This window comes from Cryptomeria japonica, chromosome 5 (genome assembly GCF_030272615.1).
Source record: "Cryptomeria japonica chromosome 5, Sugi_1.0, whole genome shotgun sequence".
NCBI lineage: Eukaryota > Viridiplantae > Streptophyta > Pinopsida > Cupressales > Cupressaceae > Cryptomeria > Cryptomeria japonica.
In genome coordinates, this window is record NC_081409.1 from 212775869 (window position 1) to 212792817 (window position 16949).

The window sequence follows — 16949 nt, forward strand, 5'->3', positions numbered from 1 at the left end:
TGATATAATTAAATGCTTTAAGACATAAAGAAAAAGTAATTTGATCTATTGATGGCATTAAGTGCTATAAGGGACAATAATGATCAAAGCTTTAACATGCTTAGGTTAGTTATTATGAAGTGCTTCATCATGACCTCGTAGTTTCATAATGTTCATGTTTTAACTACCTAGTCAGCATTTTTTTATTTTATGTGGTTGTATACAAAGTCTGTTTTGTATTGCTGATTCAAGCATATTGTAATATCTATTTTCTAGTTTCTTAGTTACTGGTTAGTTTTCTTTTCAGGCCGTTTTAACTGCAACTCATTTCTAATTTACAATATTTTAATTAAAAAAATGACTAGAAAGTGCTCTCCTTAAACTTGACTATGTGCATCATGCTTCCCATTTTTGCATGCCTTTTTGATTAGAAAAGAATTTGAAAATTATTTATATAGAAAAAATTAAATTAGTATTAAATATTAGAATACATAAAAGTTCATACTGATTTAATCTTATCTTTTTTATATCAACGTTCTTTTTTTTTGGTAAAAGTGTAAGCCACTAAACTATTTATTTATTAATAATAAAAAGTTTACAATAGACCTGGTTCAAGAGAGCATACTGACAGGAATGAGAGCATACCAGCAGAAACCTTCAGTTGTAGCTCGGATAAATAACCTAGAAAACTAAACCTGATTACATCAAAATGACACATTGCTGTACCTAGAAACAAAAATATGTCATACCTAGATACAAAAATATTGAGCAAAAGTCCACCAGGATCAAATGGATGTACAACATAGTACAATGTGTGAAGCCACCCATACAAAAATATTGAGCAAAAGTCCACCAGGATCAAATGGATGTACAAAATACTAACAAAAAACAAACAAGCACCCCGAAGAACCAACTAACAACCAGTGAATGAAGCCATGAGGAAGAAGCAGCAGCAGCATCAGAAACCAAATTGAGAGTTTCAACGGGACATAGAAGACAGATCCTCAACCTCCACAACATTCACAACAATAGTCAAGACATCTCGAAAGGAATTGTTAGCCAAAATGATAGAAAGACCGGAAAACCAGCAATAAGAAAGTAGCCATACTCAAATTTATGAGAATGTAACAATAATTTCATCAAACCTAGGTCAAAAAGATCTGAATTTAGTAGTTCTTTGTGACCATTTGGAAAACAAAATCAACATCCTCAAAATACCTCAAAGACTACAGAAATAAATACATCCTTCCTGCGAACATGGTTATCTTTATAAGACTGAGTAATATGACCAGCCTTAAGATAAGAAAGCCTTTGAAAATAAAAGACAAGCCCATTATTAACCATTAATAATAAGCAATGTGTACATCTATCTCCACCAAATAGCAAAGCTTTAATTGACAACCCCAATAAGATTCTGCAAGCCTCTAACTCAGATCAGATTGAAAGAGTAGATAAATTTTGGCTTTAATACATCCATAGCTCTTGATATAATACAGTCCTAAAAATAGTAAGAAAGTTCATAATTCTATATTTTTTTATATATGAAACAAAAACAAAACACAATAGGAGATACTTGAAAGAAATAAGCATTGCAAGGTAGCTATTAGAATAATTCGATATTAAATTTAAATAACGTATTTAAATATATACTATTTATACTCTGCACCATGTCCTGGAACAGGCTTAGGTTTACTTGGTTTAGAAAAAAATTGCCACCCTTCAGCATTCTCTCCATTGCATCTACGATAGGTGAAGGAAATAAATATTGCCTGACCATAATTACAAGGCATCCACTAGAATAATTCCCTACTTAACTTCAATAATCTATTTAAATAAAAACTTATGATATAGTGATAAAATATATATTTTAATTATGCTATGCACCACTTCCTCGATCAAGCTTAGGTTTACTTGGTTCTGAAAGTTTGCGAGGCCTCGGCACCATGTCCATCGTAGCTGCAGTTCTCTGCATATAAAATAAAGCCATATTTAAATGCATGTTACCTTAAAATAAAGATCTAACTCTTAAAAAAACAGGAAACCGTAGAAGGTTCTCACGCTATTTTGATGTAATTAACAGTAACGAAAAGCAAAAAGAAATAAAGAACGACCTCTGAATGAACAGCTGGAGCATATTGATTGATATCACTGTCTGAAATTGTTTGGGCAGATTGAGTTTCTGAATATATACGAGGCATGAAAATCCCTTCAGCAGGGGACATTATCAGAAAGGATATAAATACCGCAAACAATCTTCTCTGGGCTAGAAGAGATGCCTCCTTCACTTCCATATATCCACAGCAGGGAAGGTGCTTTAGTCCCTCACCCTTGTTTGCTCTCTCCCTCCATTTTCTATTTGTAAAATGCAATCCACTGACCAGACAGGATCTGAAGGATTTGGGCCACCGAGTTCTAAAATACAAGCTTATAACGGTTGAGGCTACATACGGTGATCCTGGCAGAGGAAAAGCTGTAAAGACATGCTGAAGACAAGCGATAAGCAATACTATTGTGAAAATCAATGGCCTGGGAAATTTGTACTTTTCATACAGAAACTCAGAGAAAAGTCCTGCCGCCACACGGCCTAGAAAGTTCCAGATGTTGATGAGAGAAAAAACAGTACTGATATTCACAGGAGTGTAACCCTGGGCTTTTTCAATCTGACCCATGTTGTCAATGGCGTTGATAGTAGTTCCAACCCCGCAAGTAATGGCTACAAATAAGATTATCATGTCCACACTCATAAGTGCCTGGGGGATGTTGTAGTTCTCTCCTCTCGTGGGGCTCTTAAACAATTTGATGAGACGGGATCTTAAAGACTTGGGCTGCTCACTGCTCTTGCCTTTACCTTGCTTCACAGGATCTTCACTGCTAAAATTTGCCAAACTGATCTCAGTTCTGGGTTTTCCCTCATTTTTGATCTTCACATCATCTTCTCCAACATCAATATGTGCAGTCTTCTGAAACCCATTTCGGTTCTGGGAAGACACTTCTACTGGGAAATGACTGCAAGGTTATATCAATAATGTTTTGAATAACGGAAGGCACGAGAAACGTGTTCTTTCATAACACAAATACCCTTTAGCTGTAATTACCTTTCCAGTTCATTCCATGAATCCTGCAATATCTCGTATATTTGAAAAGTGGAAATTCAATTTTTATACAGTTACCAAAACATTTTTATTACACAGTAGTTGGCATTAGCTTTCGTTATTTCTTGTAGCATTTACTTATTTAATTTTTAAATCATCTGTGTATGTTTTTAGCAATCCATATAGCATTCAAACGGTTAGTTTTGGAATCAACTGTGTTTGTTCTTAATCATTTTGAAAATGCGATTCATTCCAGAAAAACAATCTTTTGAAGACTGTTAAAGTTCTCAAGCTTTTCCAACCAAAAGAAACTATTACACCGCAGCTTATCAAAACCTTTTTCATTCGTCGATTACGATTAAACAAGGAAAAAGAGTATATTTAACGACACCGTGGCCGGGTTAACTTACCAGATTCTGTTTTCTAAATATGTTTCTAGAGGGAACAGTTTAGACTTGAGTTTAATTTATAAAATTACAACAGAAAACATGGATTCAGAGGATTATGAAAGCTGCCCGATTTAAATTTCTAAAACATCCAACCTGTTAATCGATTTAAGACTAAAACCAGAAAGATTATCCATTTCAGAAGAGAGATAGATAGAAATAGGTACTACCGATGGCGGCGATGGGAGGTGCAGTCATGGGGATTTCAGCACCACATTGGTATGGCACAGATGGATATGAAAATTGCAGAGGCGATGGAGGATCAAGATTTAAGTCCATTGCAGGAGGGGGAGAAAGAGGGGTAGTGGCCCTAAGTTATTTTCTAGATTTGTTAGTCGATTTAAGATCAAAATCGGAAAGATTATCCAGTTCAGAAGAAAGAGAGAGAGAAAGGCACTGACCTAAAAATATTGGAGGCCGTGGCGGTGGCGGGAGGTGGAGTCATGGGGATTTGAGCACCGTACTGGTGGTGTTGCACAGATGGATACTACAATTGCAGAAGCCATGCACGATTAGTCGATTTAAGATCAAAATCGGAAAGATTATCCTGTTCTGAAGAAAGAGAGAGAGAAAGGCACTGACCTAAAAATGTTGGAGGTCGTGGCGGCGGCGGGAGGTGCAGTCATGGGGATTTGAGCACCGTACTGGTGGTGTTGCACAGATGAATACTACAATTGCAGAAGCCATGCACGATTAGTCGATTTAAGATCAAAATCAGAAAGATTATCCAGTTCAGAAGAAAGAGAGAGAGAAAGGCACTGACCTAAAAATGTTGGAGGCCGTGGCGGCGGCGGGAGGTGCAGTCATGGGGATTTGAGCACCGTACTGGTGGTGTTGCACAGATGGATACTACAATTGCAGAAGTCATGCACGATTAGTCGATTTAAGATCAAAATCAGAAAGATTATCCAGTTCAGAAGAAAGAGCGAGAGAAAGGCACTGACATAAAAATGTTGGAGGCCGTGGCGGCGGCGGGAGGTGCAGTCATGGGGATTTGAGCACCGTACTGGTGGTGTTGCATTGATGGATACTACAATTGCAGAAGCCATGCAGGATCAAGATTGAAGTCCATGGCAGGAGGGAGAGAAAGGGATAATGGCTATAGCTTGTTTTCTAAATTTGTTAATAGATTTAAGATCAAAACCATAAAGATTATCCAATTCAGAAGAAAGAGAGAGAAAGGCACTGACCTGAAAATGTTGGCGGCGGTGGCAGTCATGGGGATTTGAGCAGCAGGGAGAGAAAGAGTGGGAGTGGCCCCACGACGAACACTGGACTGGATCTCATCAACATCATACACATGGAAAAAAAAGTCTGCAAACAATTGAATTCACCCCTTCTTTCTCAAATCATTAGAATTAGACCAAGCTCTCTCTAAAATTGGCAGATTCATCTACACGCCTACAATGACCGACGCCCAAATGAAGAGTCCACTCCGACTATCTAACTCCAAATCTAATTCAATTTCACGACTGACACAGACTATAATAACTCGTGTGAAGCAATTTCCTTTGACCACAGTACGACCGACTTAATCGACTTTTCCCAATCAAATCCGCCGTGTGCGGAGGTTTTATGTATAATATCATAATCAAATAGGTCGGTTGCCTTCAACAATCCGCTTCTTTCGTTTAGCGAGTCAAACCAAATCTATAGATGCGTGCTGTTCTGGTTCTTCAAAATGCTTGAATGATTTTACTTGTTCCAAACTAGCGGTATTCCGTATTCATTGTCACGCTTAAGAACGACTTTGAAACAAAACCACATCCAACGAATTTAACCATATAAAATAATACTCTGAAACTTGAATGAAACGACGTTCCAAGCCATCCATTGGAGTAAAAAATACGGTAGATAAGAATGTTTCCCCTTATGTGGCATTATTCACGAAGAACAGTTGAACAAAGCTGTCCTTACAAAATTGAGAAGACATGCAAGAAATTTAGAAAATTCAAACGTGGTAAGGTCGACGAGAAGATTAATAGGAATGACATCAGAATTGTAGAAAGGGTGTTACATTTTTTGAAAGGGTGTTTGAAAGTAAACAATTGCTGCGTATATGTTCTAGAACACATGAAAATATCACAACCAAAGTCGAAAATGTCAACAATTTGATTCAATATACACCGAAACCTACCGGTCAGAGCTAGTAAACTTGAAATTATATTTTAAAGAGATCAATGCAATCAATGGTTTATTTAAGTTTTTTTATAATACAATGGAACACTAGGCTCCTCCATCCTACACCGTAGCTTACCTTTGAGGATCATCTCAAAGGCCTTCCTAAAGTTAACACTCATCCAATGTTTTAAACCTACTTATCCTTTTCCTCTCTACATCATTTCCTGTACCTTCTTGATAATTCTTTCATTCATTCTCCTTGTCACTTTTTCAAATAAAAGATTAATTATAATGGTCAATAGTTGTAAAGACTATTATTACCATCACCACTCTTAAGAAGAGGTATCACTAAGTTAGTAGTATAATCTCTCGGACAACTAGGTTATAGAATGGTGTTAAATATTCACAAAATGGGATAAATGAGATTAACCACCCGCATCAAAGCTATTCAGCCTAAATCTCAACTAAGACCTTTGATTTTTTCCATTTGCTCAATTTATCAATACTAATTTTCACCTCTTGCAAGGTGAAAAATATAGTTGACATGATGATCAAAAAATGAGTATCTCATAAAGTTACAATGCCTAGTTAAACCATTGAGTAGCTATAATGTTATTCTCTTATTTTTAACTTGACTAAATCTCTCTCCAAGATAATTTTGTGTTATGTTTTCCAAGATATATTATCTCTTCAAGCCTTGCAATCATATACTCATATTTTCTCACTTTTATGATTTTCTTGTAACACTTTAAATTCAACTTCTCTTTTCCTTTTTCTTTCAACATTCCCCTTCCCATTTTTCAATCATCATAAAACAAATATTGAATGGGAAATTGCTTGTTTCAAACTTCTTCCTTCTTTGACTTTTTGTAGTTCTCAAATGCAACATGAACTAAACAAGTTAAAGCATGAACGTTGAGGCCTTAAAAACTAGTTTTCTATTGTTTGACTAATTGTACTAAAGATTTCCTAAATATATCATATTTTATTGAGTCAAAAGAATTTTTCTTTTGTAATAAATTAATAATGATGTCGAGTTACTAAATTTTTCTACCTTTACCCCATATGCACAATCCTTAAATAAATGGGGCTATGATTAGATTTTAAATCTACATGTGGATGTTGATTGTGACATCTTTTAATTTATTAAACAATATTTTGGAACAAATTGCATAATCCACTACACTTTCCTTATTATAAGTTACATATTAAATTTCTACATTTCTTCCATATAGCCATACCATTTAGATGATTAAATTTAATGTTCCAAAAATAGTAGGTAGTTTTTCCCCATAATGGTTAACATCCTTTTTTTGCTTTAGACATCTTTTCCACTTCTATTTCCCTTCTTCTATGAACCAAATAAGATTACTATCCTCCTTACTACATATCACACAAGCTCAACCATTATTGTCCTAGTATTGAAATACCTAGAAGGAGAACTTCTCCCTATTCAGAAAACCCTACAGATCGTTTCTTATAGAAGAAAAATGTTTTTTTCTATCTAAAACACTTTTTTGTGTAAGCTATTGAGCCCTGAGAAGCAAATTAACACACAACAATTCTTTTGAGGCATATATTTTTTAAGAATTTAATGCAAGTGTACTACTTATTTATTTCTTCTCTTTCCAATTAAATTATGTGCTCTTCTACCTCTTTGACTAAGACCATTCTTCCACCATAGCCTTTGTTGCAAATGTGATTCGTTTTCATTCATCTCCCCTGATGATGAAAATAAAATAGCATCGAATGTGGGCATCAATGGAGTGATGGTGAATGCGAAGATGCCTCCTAGGAAAGTTGGGACACAACCCCTTAGGGCACCTTTGCAAGAACACTACATTGTGGCTTTTGTTAATCCCATAGCTACACAAATACCAGTGAACCCATCACCGTGCATGCTTCTATTGGAAAAAGATTTGGTGAGTGGAAGTAAAGTGTCTCTCACCTTCGTGCATGATAAGGAGAGGCATTTGCTTCCACGCACTATGACAGATGAAATACCCTTCTCCTCCAATAAGCTTCCCTTGGCTTTAAGTGTAATAGATCATTTTTGTTTCAAATAGAATATCATAACTATCCACTATAAGTGTGTGATTTATAAATTATTTATGAAGATTTTAAGTGACATTACATTTTAATTTAAAGTTTAATTTAATTAATAAGAAAACAAATAAAAAACCCTTCTCAACAAACAATAATTTAAATCTCCAAATTTAAATTTTATATTCCAATTTTTTAATTTAATTATAAATTCATTTCCAACAATTAATAACACAAATCCACAAAATTAAATAAACTTTAGATTTTAGTCAATCTTAATATTTAAATCAAACCAAAAAAACCCATCATTCATCGACCAAGGTTTAACTCACCTAGATTCATCAACCAAAAATTTACCTACATTCTTAACCAAAAGTTTAACTCCATCTACATTCATCAACCAATAAACTTCACCTACACCACAAGTACGACCGTTGCCCAAATGAAGGAGAGATTCCACCCCGACTACCTCACTCCAAATCTGAATGAATTAGACGACCAACATCAGAAGATCGACGTAAGGCCGACTTAGTTGACCTTCCACAATCAAATCTGGTGTGTGCCGAGATTTCTTGTGCATACCTCATGCAACTCATCGATCATGCAACTTTACAGCTCTCACGTCCACGTTAAGTCTTGTGTAATTATACCAATGGAGCTCGAACATGCTGTCAATCACGTAATTGAGGAAGAAATGCGTATATGACTATATCCACGTTGTGTCCAAGTTCGTTTTCCAATCAAAATATCAGCGTCTTTGAACGTAAATTCAAAGATCGTTTTGAAATACATTGAATTCTAAAAGTTGTTTGAATATATTAAATCACAATGTTAACATATGCGGCTACATTATCAGATTTGGGTCTTTTGAGTGGTTTGTTTTTATTGTAATGTAAAAGTTCGTTCCTTCTTTTATGCAGAGAGCAAGCGTTGGCAATGTTTACGGAAACGTCTTATTCTTTATCTCATCTTTTATTATATACATATAGTCTAAGTCATAACTCTATTCTCTTATTAAATTTATAGCTAAGAATTCGGGTGGTTTTGGATCTTGGGTTTTTCAATTATCATTTATTTTTATTTATTGGATATTTCAGGAGGTGGTTTTGATAAAGAGTTTTGTAGATAATGTTATAACTAGAAATACTCTAAATTTCTTGTTAGTTATACGTTTGTAAATTCTTTAACTTTAAAACAAAATTTTATGGGATGGTAATAATTATTAGTGTAATAAAAGAACTTTTAGAGGATGAATATAATAGTCATTTGGCCAAGGTCCAACGTATTACCCTAGATGGTATTTTTGAAATTTAAAATGAAATGAAGGCATTAGGGTGAGAACAAAGCTCTTGGAGCTGAAGGGTCATATGCCATTGATGCCCTCAGGGAGCTTCTTTTACTATCGTGAACTTTGATTAGTATTTTTTGATGCATTCGAGATTCTTCTTCCTCGTTCCCTATTGGTTTGGTTTGGGTGGTTTTTTTCTTTGGTATTGATTGATATATTCATTTGTATTTTATTTGATTTAGTTTGAATCTTTCTCCTGCCCATTCCTTGGCTTGCTTGTTCTTTGCCTTGACTTCCTTGGATTGTGTGCAAGCTAACATTTATTTCTTTTTGTAGTGTAAAAAATTGCACACCCCTTTGTAATTCCACCTACACTATTGTATCCACTTTAGTGTCCATTCCCATAGCATCTGAGTATGTTCATTTAATCCCTTGCATCAACCTCTTCCCTCCTAGGATGATGAGGACATCTTTTTAGTAGCTACCTTTCAGCAACAATTTTGCATTAGTCGTGTGTCTGTCTTTCCACCCATCTTTTTTTAGCATGATTTTCTGGACACTAGCATGTCGCATGAATTTGTGCACATCATGCAAACATACCATGACATCTTAATTTTCAAATGATAGTTTTGAGTGTTTTGACACTTGTCACTCTCCTGGGGTGGTGCAAATGGCTTGAAATCTTCTGAAACAGCTTGACAAACCTCTTTTCCCTCCTATTGTCTCTTATAAATCCATCTTTCCACTTCTAGCAAGGGCTCTCTGGTTCTCTATTGGTTCTTTTAGCAACCTCTGGTGCTCTCAGCTCTCACAACTTTCTCTTTCTCTCTCTCACTTGCTACAACAATCTCTAACTTGCCACAATACTCTTTGCATCTCTCTTGGATTTTTGCCACAATACTCTTTGCATCTCTCTTGGATTTCTACAACCTTGTTAGTACTCTCTCTCTCTCTCTCTCTCTCTCTCTCTCTCTCTCTCTCTCTCTCTCTCTCTCTCTCTCTCTCTCTCTCTCTCTCTCTCGTGTCTTTGAGCATCTTGGACATTCATCACATCCCTTATCAAATAATTTTATCTATCTATTTATCTTTCTATCTATTTTATCAATTTATCTCTTGTAATAGGGATTGTCCTCCATTAAGCTAGGTTTGTTTCTATTATGTTATCTATTTACTATTTTATCTAAATCTATCTATCTTGTTGTCTGTGGAGGTGAAAACACCATAGCAAGGGTTCGACTAAGGCAAACCCCTATACAAACCCAACATTTTTCCTCTTCTTCATGTGTGTAGGTTTATTAGAAGCATTCAAACATAAAATAATTTTTTAATGCTTTAATTATTTCATTTATATTTATTTATGTTTATACTTATTATATGGTATTTTCTATCACATTTCAAACTTGTGTTTTTTGCAAGTTATTTGAAGGATAGAGTTGGGTTTTCACATTTTCTGAGTTTTTCGTTTCAGTTTGTACAAGGCTACATCTTGTCTCACAAACATCTACATGTCATGCTAGTGTCCTTGGCTGAGATGCTTAGATTTGAACCAAAAATTCCATGTCGTCTTCTCTTCACCAGATTCACTAGCTAACATACATTTATGTATTTTATAATTGAATGTATGTTCCAATTGACATACATTCAGATTTGAGTTTTCTTTATCTATATTTAGACATTTTCACCAGTTTCACTAGTTGGAGATATCTAAATGCATGTTGTGAAATTATCTCTCAAGGGAACATAATTCTTCCTTTTTGTTGGGTCAGATTTACACCATTACATTTTGGTGAACCTAGCATGAACACTTCTTCTGTATTATTTTCAAAGTATTCTTTATCATTACTTCGAGCATTCAACACACCCCATCCCATGACATCAATTTTTGAATGATATATTGGCCTTCTGCCAACTTCTTTATGCATTGTTTCTTAAATTTAGTTTACTACTTAAAAAAATTATATTTAATCATTTTTTATTAAGTCAATTTCTAGTTTTATTTAGAATACTAACAATATTCCTTGTCATGCATGTGATGGTGACATAGCTTTTCCTATGTCACTTTATGTCTTTGATCCCTCTTGTTAAAATTCTTTTGTCTCTGAGGATATTTTGTTGCAAGAAGATGAAATTATTGATACTTTTCTCAATATTTCTTTACCTTCTCTTCATTCCAATGCACTCTCTTTTAGAGTCCATTCATTAATGAATGTTGGATCTCATATCACATCTGATCTCTCACAAGTCAATTTTTGAGCAAGCTCCTTCAATTAATTCTTCTACAAATTCTAATGTGTTCATGAATGTGATTTTTGTCTTCACTGCCCCTAAGTGCTTGAAGGACTAGTCATTTAAGTGACTACGACTAGTCTTTCTCCAAAGAAGGTAATTTCTATTCATGGTGTTCCTTTTAAAAATGATTCACGAGATCTTTTTACAAGATACACAAGTCCAAGGCTCCTTTTAATAGAACGATAACCCATACTTATAACACTCATAGAAATAAGCAACATGTCAATCAATCTAATACTTATTTACCACCTTCTCAACTAGATATTCCTCAAGTACCTAAGGCTTTAGTTAAGCAGCCTAGTGAATAGTATCTTATTAAGCAACTTGATTTTACTCTCACTAAGATCTTAATTTGGGATTTGCTTCAGGAAGCCCAAGTCAAAAGATTTTGTCTTCACTGCCCCTAAATCCTTGAGGGACCAGTCATTTACATGACTACAACTAGTCTTTCTCCAAAGAAGGTAATTTCTATTCATGGTGTTCCTTTTAAAAATGATTCACAAGATCTTTTTATAAGATACACAAGTCCAAGGCTCCTTATGATAGAATGATAACCCATACTTATAGCACTCAAAGAAATAATAAAGATGTCAATCAATCTAATACTTCTTTACCACATTCTCAACTAGATCTTCCTCAAGCACCTAAGGCTTTAGTTAAGCAACCTAGTGATTATGATCTTATTGAGCAACTTCAGTTTACTCTCGCTAAGACCTTAATTTGGGTTTTGCTTCAGACAACTCTAGTTTATTAGGGAATGCTTCAGGAAGCCCAAGACAAAATATTTTGTCTTCACTGCCCATAAATGCATGAGGTACTAGTCATTTATATGACTACGACTAGTCTTTCTCCAAAGAAGGTAATTTCTAGTCATGGTGTTCCTTTTAAAAATGATTCACTAGATGTTTTTACAAGATACACAAGTCCAAGGCTCCTTTTTATAGAATGATAACCCATGTACTTATAACACTCATAGAAATAAGAAACATGTCAATCAATCTAATACTTCTTTACCTCCTTCTCAACTAGATCTTCCTCAAGCACCTAAGGCTTTAGTTAAGCAACCTAGTGATTACGATCTTATTGAGCAACTTCAGTTTACTATCGCTAAGATCTTAATTTGGTGTTTTCTTCAGTCTGCTCCAATTTATTAGAGAATGCCTCAAGAAGCCCAAGTTAAAAGATTTTGTTGCCTTCTTCTACTACGCCTTTGAATGTGAATGCATTGATGATTCAAATTCATGCGGATTTATTGAATATTGCATTCTATCCACATGAAATCCCACCTCTAGAAGTAGGGAATTAAGGAGATCCTTTAATAATAATCATTTATGTTAACTATGTCGACATTAGATGGACTCTCATTGATACTGGTTTAACACTCAATGTTTATAGCCTAGATCTATTGCTCAAAATAAAAGTGGATTTGAATTCCCTTTCTACATTTTATTTGTTCATTCATGGTTTTGATAATATTGGTAAAACCACTTTGGGCACTGTTATTTTGCTTATAAAGATTGGACTAGTTTCTATTCCTACCCTAGTATATGTTATTCCAAGGGCTTTACCATACAATCTTCTCTTAGGTTGACCTTGCATTCATGCTTTAGGAGCAGTTTCTTCTATCCTTCATGGTTCTGTTAAGTTTGTTACTAACAATTACATAGTTACAATTAAGGCTGACCTTGATGCTATGCACTTATGTAAATTGACAACACTTGGTCTGGCTTTGGTTACACCTATCTTTCAGAACTATATTCCATATTTATCTTTCAATATATCGACAACTATTCCCATGGCCCCTCCTAAAGAGGAAACCCATCAGAAGGTTGTCCCTAAAGTAGAACATCCTAAGACTACTCCTACTCTATCTCCTCTAAATTCTTCTTCTTCTTCATCAAATACATTTCTTGGTGATGATTAGGATTCCATAGATTTTACAAGCACCTTCATTGGAGAATATAAAGTCAACCCTATCCAGGTAACTAACATTTTAAAAGTATCATTCATGCACCTCCTATCAAAGATGATTATTTAGTATCGTGGGATCATGTGAACACTATTGACTATACAATTAATGGTGATTCTCCCTCCTTCAGAAGTTTTAATCATGATATGGTTTAGGATTCAATATTCTTTCCGAGCATGGATATAAAATAAATGGTCTTGGGTACATGGGATGAGGAGTTAAGGTCTCTTTGAAACTAAAACTATATTCCTTTATGGTGGGTTTAGGTTACAAGCTTTCTCCTTTGTCTTCAGCTTGTCCTCCATTGTCTAATGTTTCTATGTCTTCTTCTTCTTGTGAGCAGTCAAACTTTTCTCCATAAAAGAGGATTATATATTGGGGGCAAGTGACAACTTGTTTTGGGAGGTACAACTTGAGGTTTCACTCTCTTATTTCTTCTTTTCCTTAATATATAAACATAGTCAATATTCTAATATCTTTGAGGGGGCATATACTTCTCTCACTTGTGTAGTTTCACATGCTTTGTAGCTATTTTTGCCTACATTGATGCCTATCTCTTTTTCATCCATAAAGGTGCATTCCTATCTCTAGCTTGTTGTGGTGACCAAACTTGTTGCCTGTTGTGGCGATTGTCTATTTTTTCCCTTTGTGGTGCTTATCAAAATCTATCTTATTTGTTGTGACTTTCCTCTATGGCATTGAGGTTGGTCCTATCTAAAATCTATTTATCTCTATCTGTAGTGGCTCTCTTTCACAACAAAGTTGGTTCTACTGGGGATCTTAGCTTTTGGTAGTGGCTTTCCTACATATAGTGAGGTTGACCAGTGCTACTTATCTCTTGGTAGTGTCTTTCCTTCATAGCAAGGTTGGTGCTACTTATCTTTCTCAGAAGTGGCTTTCCCTCAAAACAAGGTCGATGCTACTAATATTTGATCATTAGACATAACACAACTTGCTAGACTATGATCTATCTTTTTAATCATTATCATCTACATGATCGCTATCAATAAAGTAGGCTAGTGCCTAGGTCATGTGCTATCTATTCAATATCGGTTTCTTCCTTATCTCCTAGGTGCATTCTTCCTTGAAGAAATCGATCCTCATATTCTTTTCTCTTTTCTAGAATTCCTCTATGTGTTGTTTCTATTATTTTAGGGATGATGCATATAACTAGACAACCTTTCACATCAAGGTCTCTTTCACTTTGCTAACTCAAAATTTTTAGTTAGTTTGTTATGTGCTTTCCTATGTGTGATATCCATGTTCCTATCTATATATCTATATGTTTATCATATTCCAACCTTGTTGTCTTAGGAATTTTTATTATCTAACCTTATTTTCTTGTGTAAATTATTCTTTCTAATGAATTTATTTTGTAGGTCTTTAACTTGGGGCTGCATGCTCCCTTGGCTTGAAGAGTTGTCTTCTTCCTCTACAGTTTCCTTTTGGCATGATGAGGTTATTTAATGTTTAGTATAATTCCTTTGGCATGCATATTCAACTTGATTCATAGGCCTGTTAATGTGGGGGTAAAATGTAGTGTTTAAAATTGCATACCCCTTTTCAATTCCACCTACACTTTTGTATCCACTTTAGTGTTCTTTCCCCTAGCATATGATTAGGCTCATTCTAGCCCTTGCATTAGCCTTTTCCCTCTCAGGATGCTGATGGCATATTTTTAACTACCTTTTAGCAACAATTTTGTGCTAGCTATGTGTCTCTCTTCTCACTTGTCATTTTTAGCATGATTTATTTAAACACTAGCACATCATACAGATATCCATGTGCCATGCAAATGTCTCACAATATATTAACATTCAAATGTCGATTCTTAGTATTTTGAAATTTTTGACCCACCTAGGTCAGTGGAAATGGCTTGGAATCTTTTAAAATAGCTTGACGATCCTCTTTTTTCCTCCTATTCTCTCTTTTAAATCCACCATTCCACTTCTATCAAGGGCTCTCTAGTTCTCTCTTGGTGATTTTAGCAATCTTTGGTGCTCTCTTAGCTCTCATAGCTTTCTCTTTCTCTCTCTCTCTCTCACTTGCTACAATAATCTCTAACTTTCCACAATACTCTTTATATCTCTTTTGAATTTCTATAGCCTAACTGATAATATATTTCTATCTCTCTTGCATCTTTGAGAATCTTAGAGATTTATCAAATACATTATCAAATAATTTATCTATCTATTTATCTTTCTATCTATTTAATCAAATAATCTCTTGTAATAGAGGTTTGCCTCCATTAAGTGGAGTTTGTTTCTATTACGTTATCTATTTACTATTGTATCCAAATCCATCTATCTAGTTGTCCATGGAGGTGGAAACACCAAAGTGGGGGTTTGACTAAGGCAAACCTCTATACAACCCCAACATTTTTCCTCTTTGTGTGTAGGATTATTAGAATAATTTGAATCCATAAGGGATTTCTTATGATTTATTTATTTCATTTATATTCATTTTTGTTTATATTTATTATCTACTATTCCCTATCACATTACTACCTTTTGACTTTTGCAAGTTATTTGAAGGATAATGTTGGGTTTTCATATTTTCTAAGTTTACTATTTCAGTCTGTATAAGACTACAATGTGCTATAATGGCATCCTTAGCTAAGACATTCAAATTTGGACCAAAAACTCTATTATCATTTGTTCTTTCTAGTTATGTAATCAGAATCCTTATTTCTTTATCTATAACTAGATATCTACTCTAGTTTCACTAGTTAGAGTTATCTAAATGTATGTTGTGAAATTGGTTCTCTAGGGAACATAGATTTTCCTTTCTATAGGGCTAGATTTACACCATTAAACTCTTTACTTTCTTCTTACCAATTTTCTTCTCTTGGGCCAGCTAGCCCATGGGAGATGGTGTTTTGACAAATGTTGGGGAACTGAAGTAATTAATAATACCCCTCTAGATGTGGTTATGCAATATTGTGATAAGGTTCGTGAGGCTTAAAGACACAATCCTTTATGGATATTATTAAAGGTGATAGTGGAGATTATGTTTTCCCAACCTCAGATACTTTTGAATGGCCACTAACTCAATATTGGAAGACACCTATTCTATAGAACTAGAGGGAGATGGAACAAATGACTCCTTGAAGGGGGAAGCACTAAAGGAGGATAAACTAGAAAGGTTTCTTCTCATCCACCGAAGATTCTCTTTATAACCCCTAATGAAGATATTGCCAAAGCCCTTAAGGCTAAAGAATTGAGGCTTAAAAGTGTTGATAGTTTCTTTGTCTATCTTGTTTCAAATGATTTGCCATCACATAAATTTTTGGATTATTGGATAGCATCAATTTGGGGAAAAATAATTGGTATCCATGTTACATTATGTAGGATGATACAAAAGGGATTATTTATGGCGTTCTTTAGAGATCATGAAATGTAGGATAGAGTGATTAAGAAGGAATATTGGAATATTGGATAGACTCTATTTAGGGTATTTCCCTATACCCTGAAAAAAAACCTAGAGGAAGTTGTGGCTAGGAGTTCACCTAATTGACTTCAAATTAAAAATGTTCTAGACAAATTTATAAATTTAATAGTAATCTTAGCCATATTCAACTTTAGGACTCTATATTCCAAATTGTGGGTAAGTGGAAAGCTCTAGATAGGAATAAACTTGATAATCTTCTTCATAAAAAATTCTCGGTGATTGTGTGTTAGATTCAAAATAGTAGGCCAAGTCTGGATCTTGAGGCAAAACTT

The 16949-nt window shown here is 34.7% G+C and overlaps 1 protein-coding gene across 3 annotated transcripts; it reads right to left on the reverse strand.

The window, feature by feature from the left end:
* Positions 1 to 1643: 1643 nt before the first annotated feature.
* On the reverse strand, positions 1644 to 4951 carry LOC131030188 (uncharacterized). Of its 3 annotated transcripts, XM_057960900.2 has the most exons (7): positions 4708 to 4951; positions 4462 to 4547; positions 4281 to 4366; positions 4100 to 4185; positions 3919 to 4004; positions 2091 to 2985; positions 1644 to 1945 (listed from the first exon to the last, which is right to left on the reverse strand). In XM_057960900.2, exons 5-7 carry the CDS (start codon positions 3960 to 3962, stop codon positions 1856 to 1858), a joined length of 1029 nt encoding a protein of 342 aa, XP_057816883.2. In that variant the 5' UTR covers positions 3963 to 4004; positions 4100 to 4185; positions 4281 to 4366; positions 4462 to 4547; positions 4708 to 4951; the 3' UTR covers positions 1644 to 1855. The 3 variants fall into 3 exon arrangements, with proteins under 3 accessions (XP_057816883.2, XP_057816885.2, XP_057816884.2); XM_057960902.2 differs by lacking the exon at positions 4462 to 4547; XM_057960901.2 differs by lacking the exon at positions 4708 to 4951 and having other exon boundaries at positions 4462 to 4615.
* Positions 4952 to 16949: the final 11998 nt, after the last annotated feature.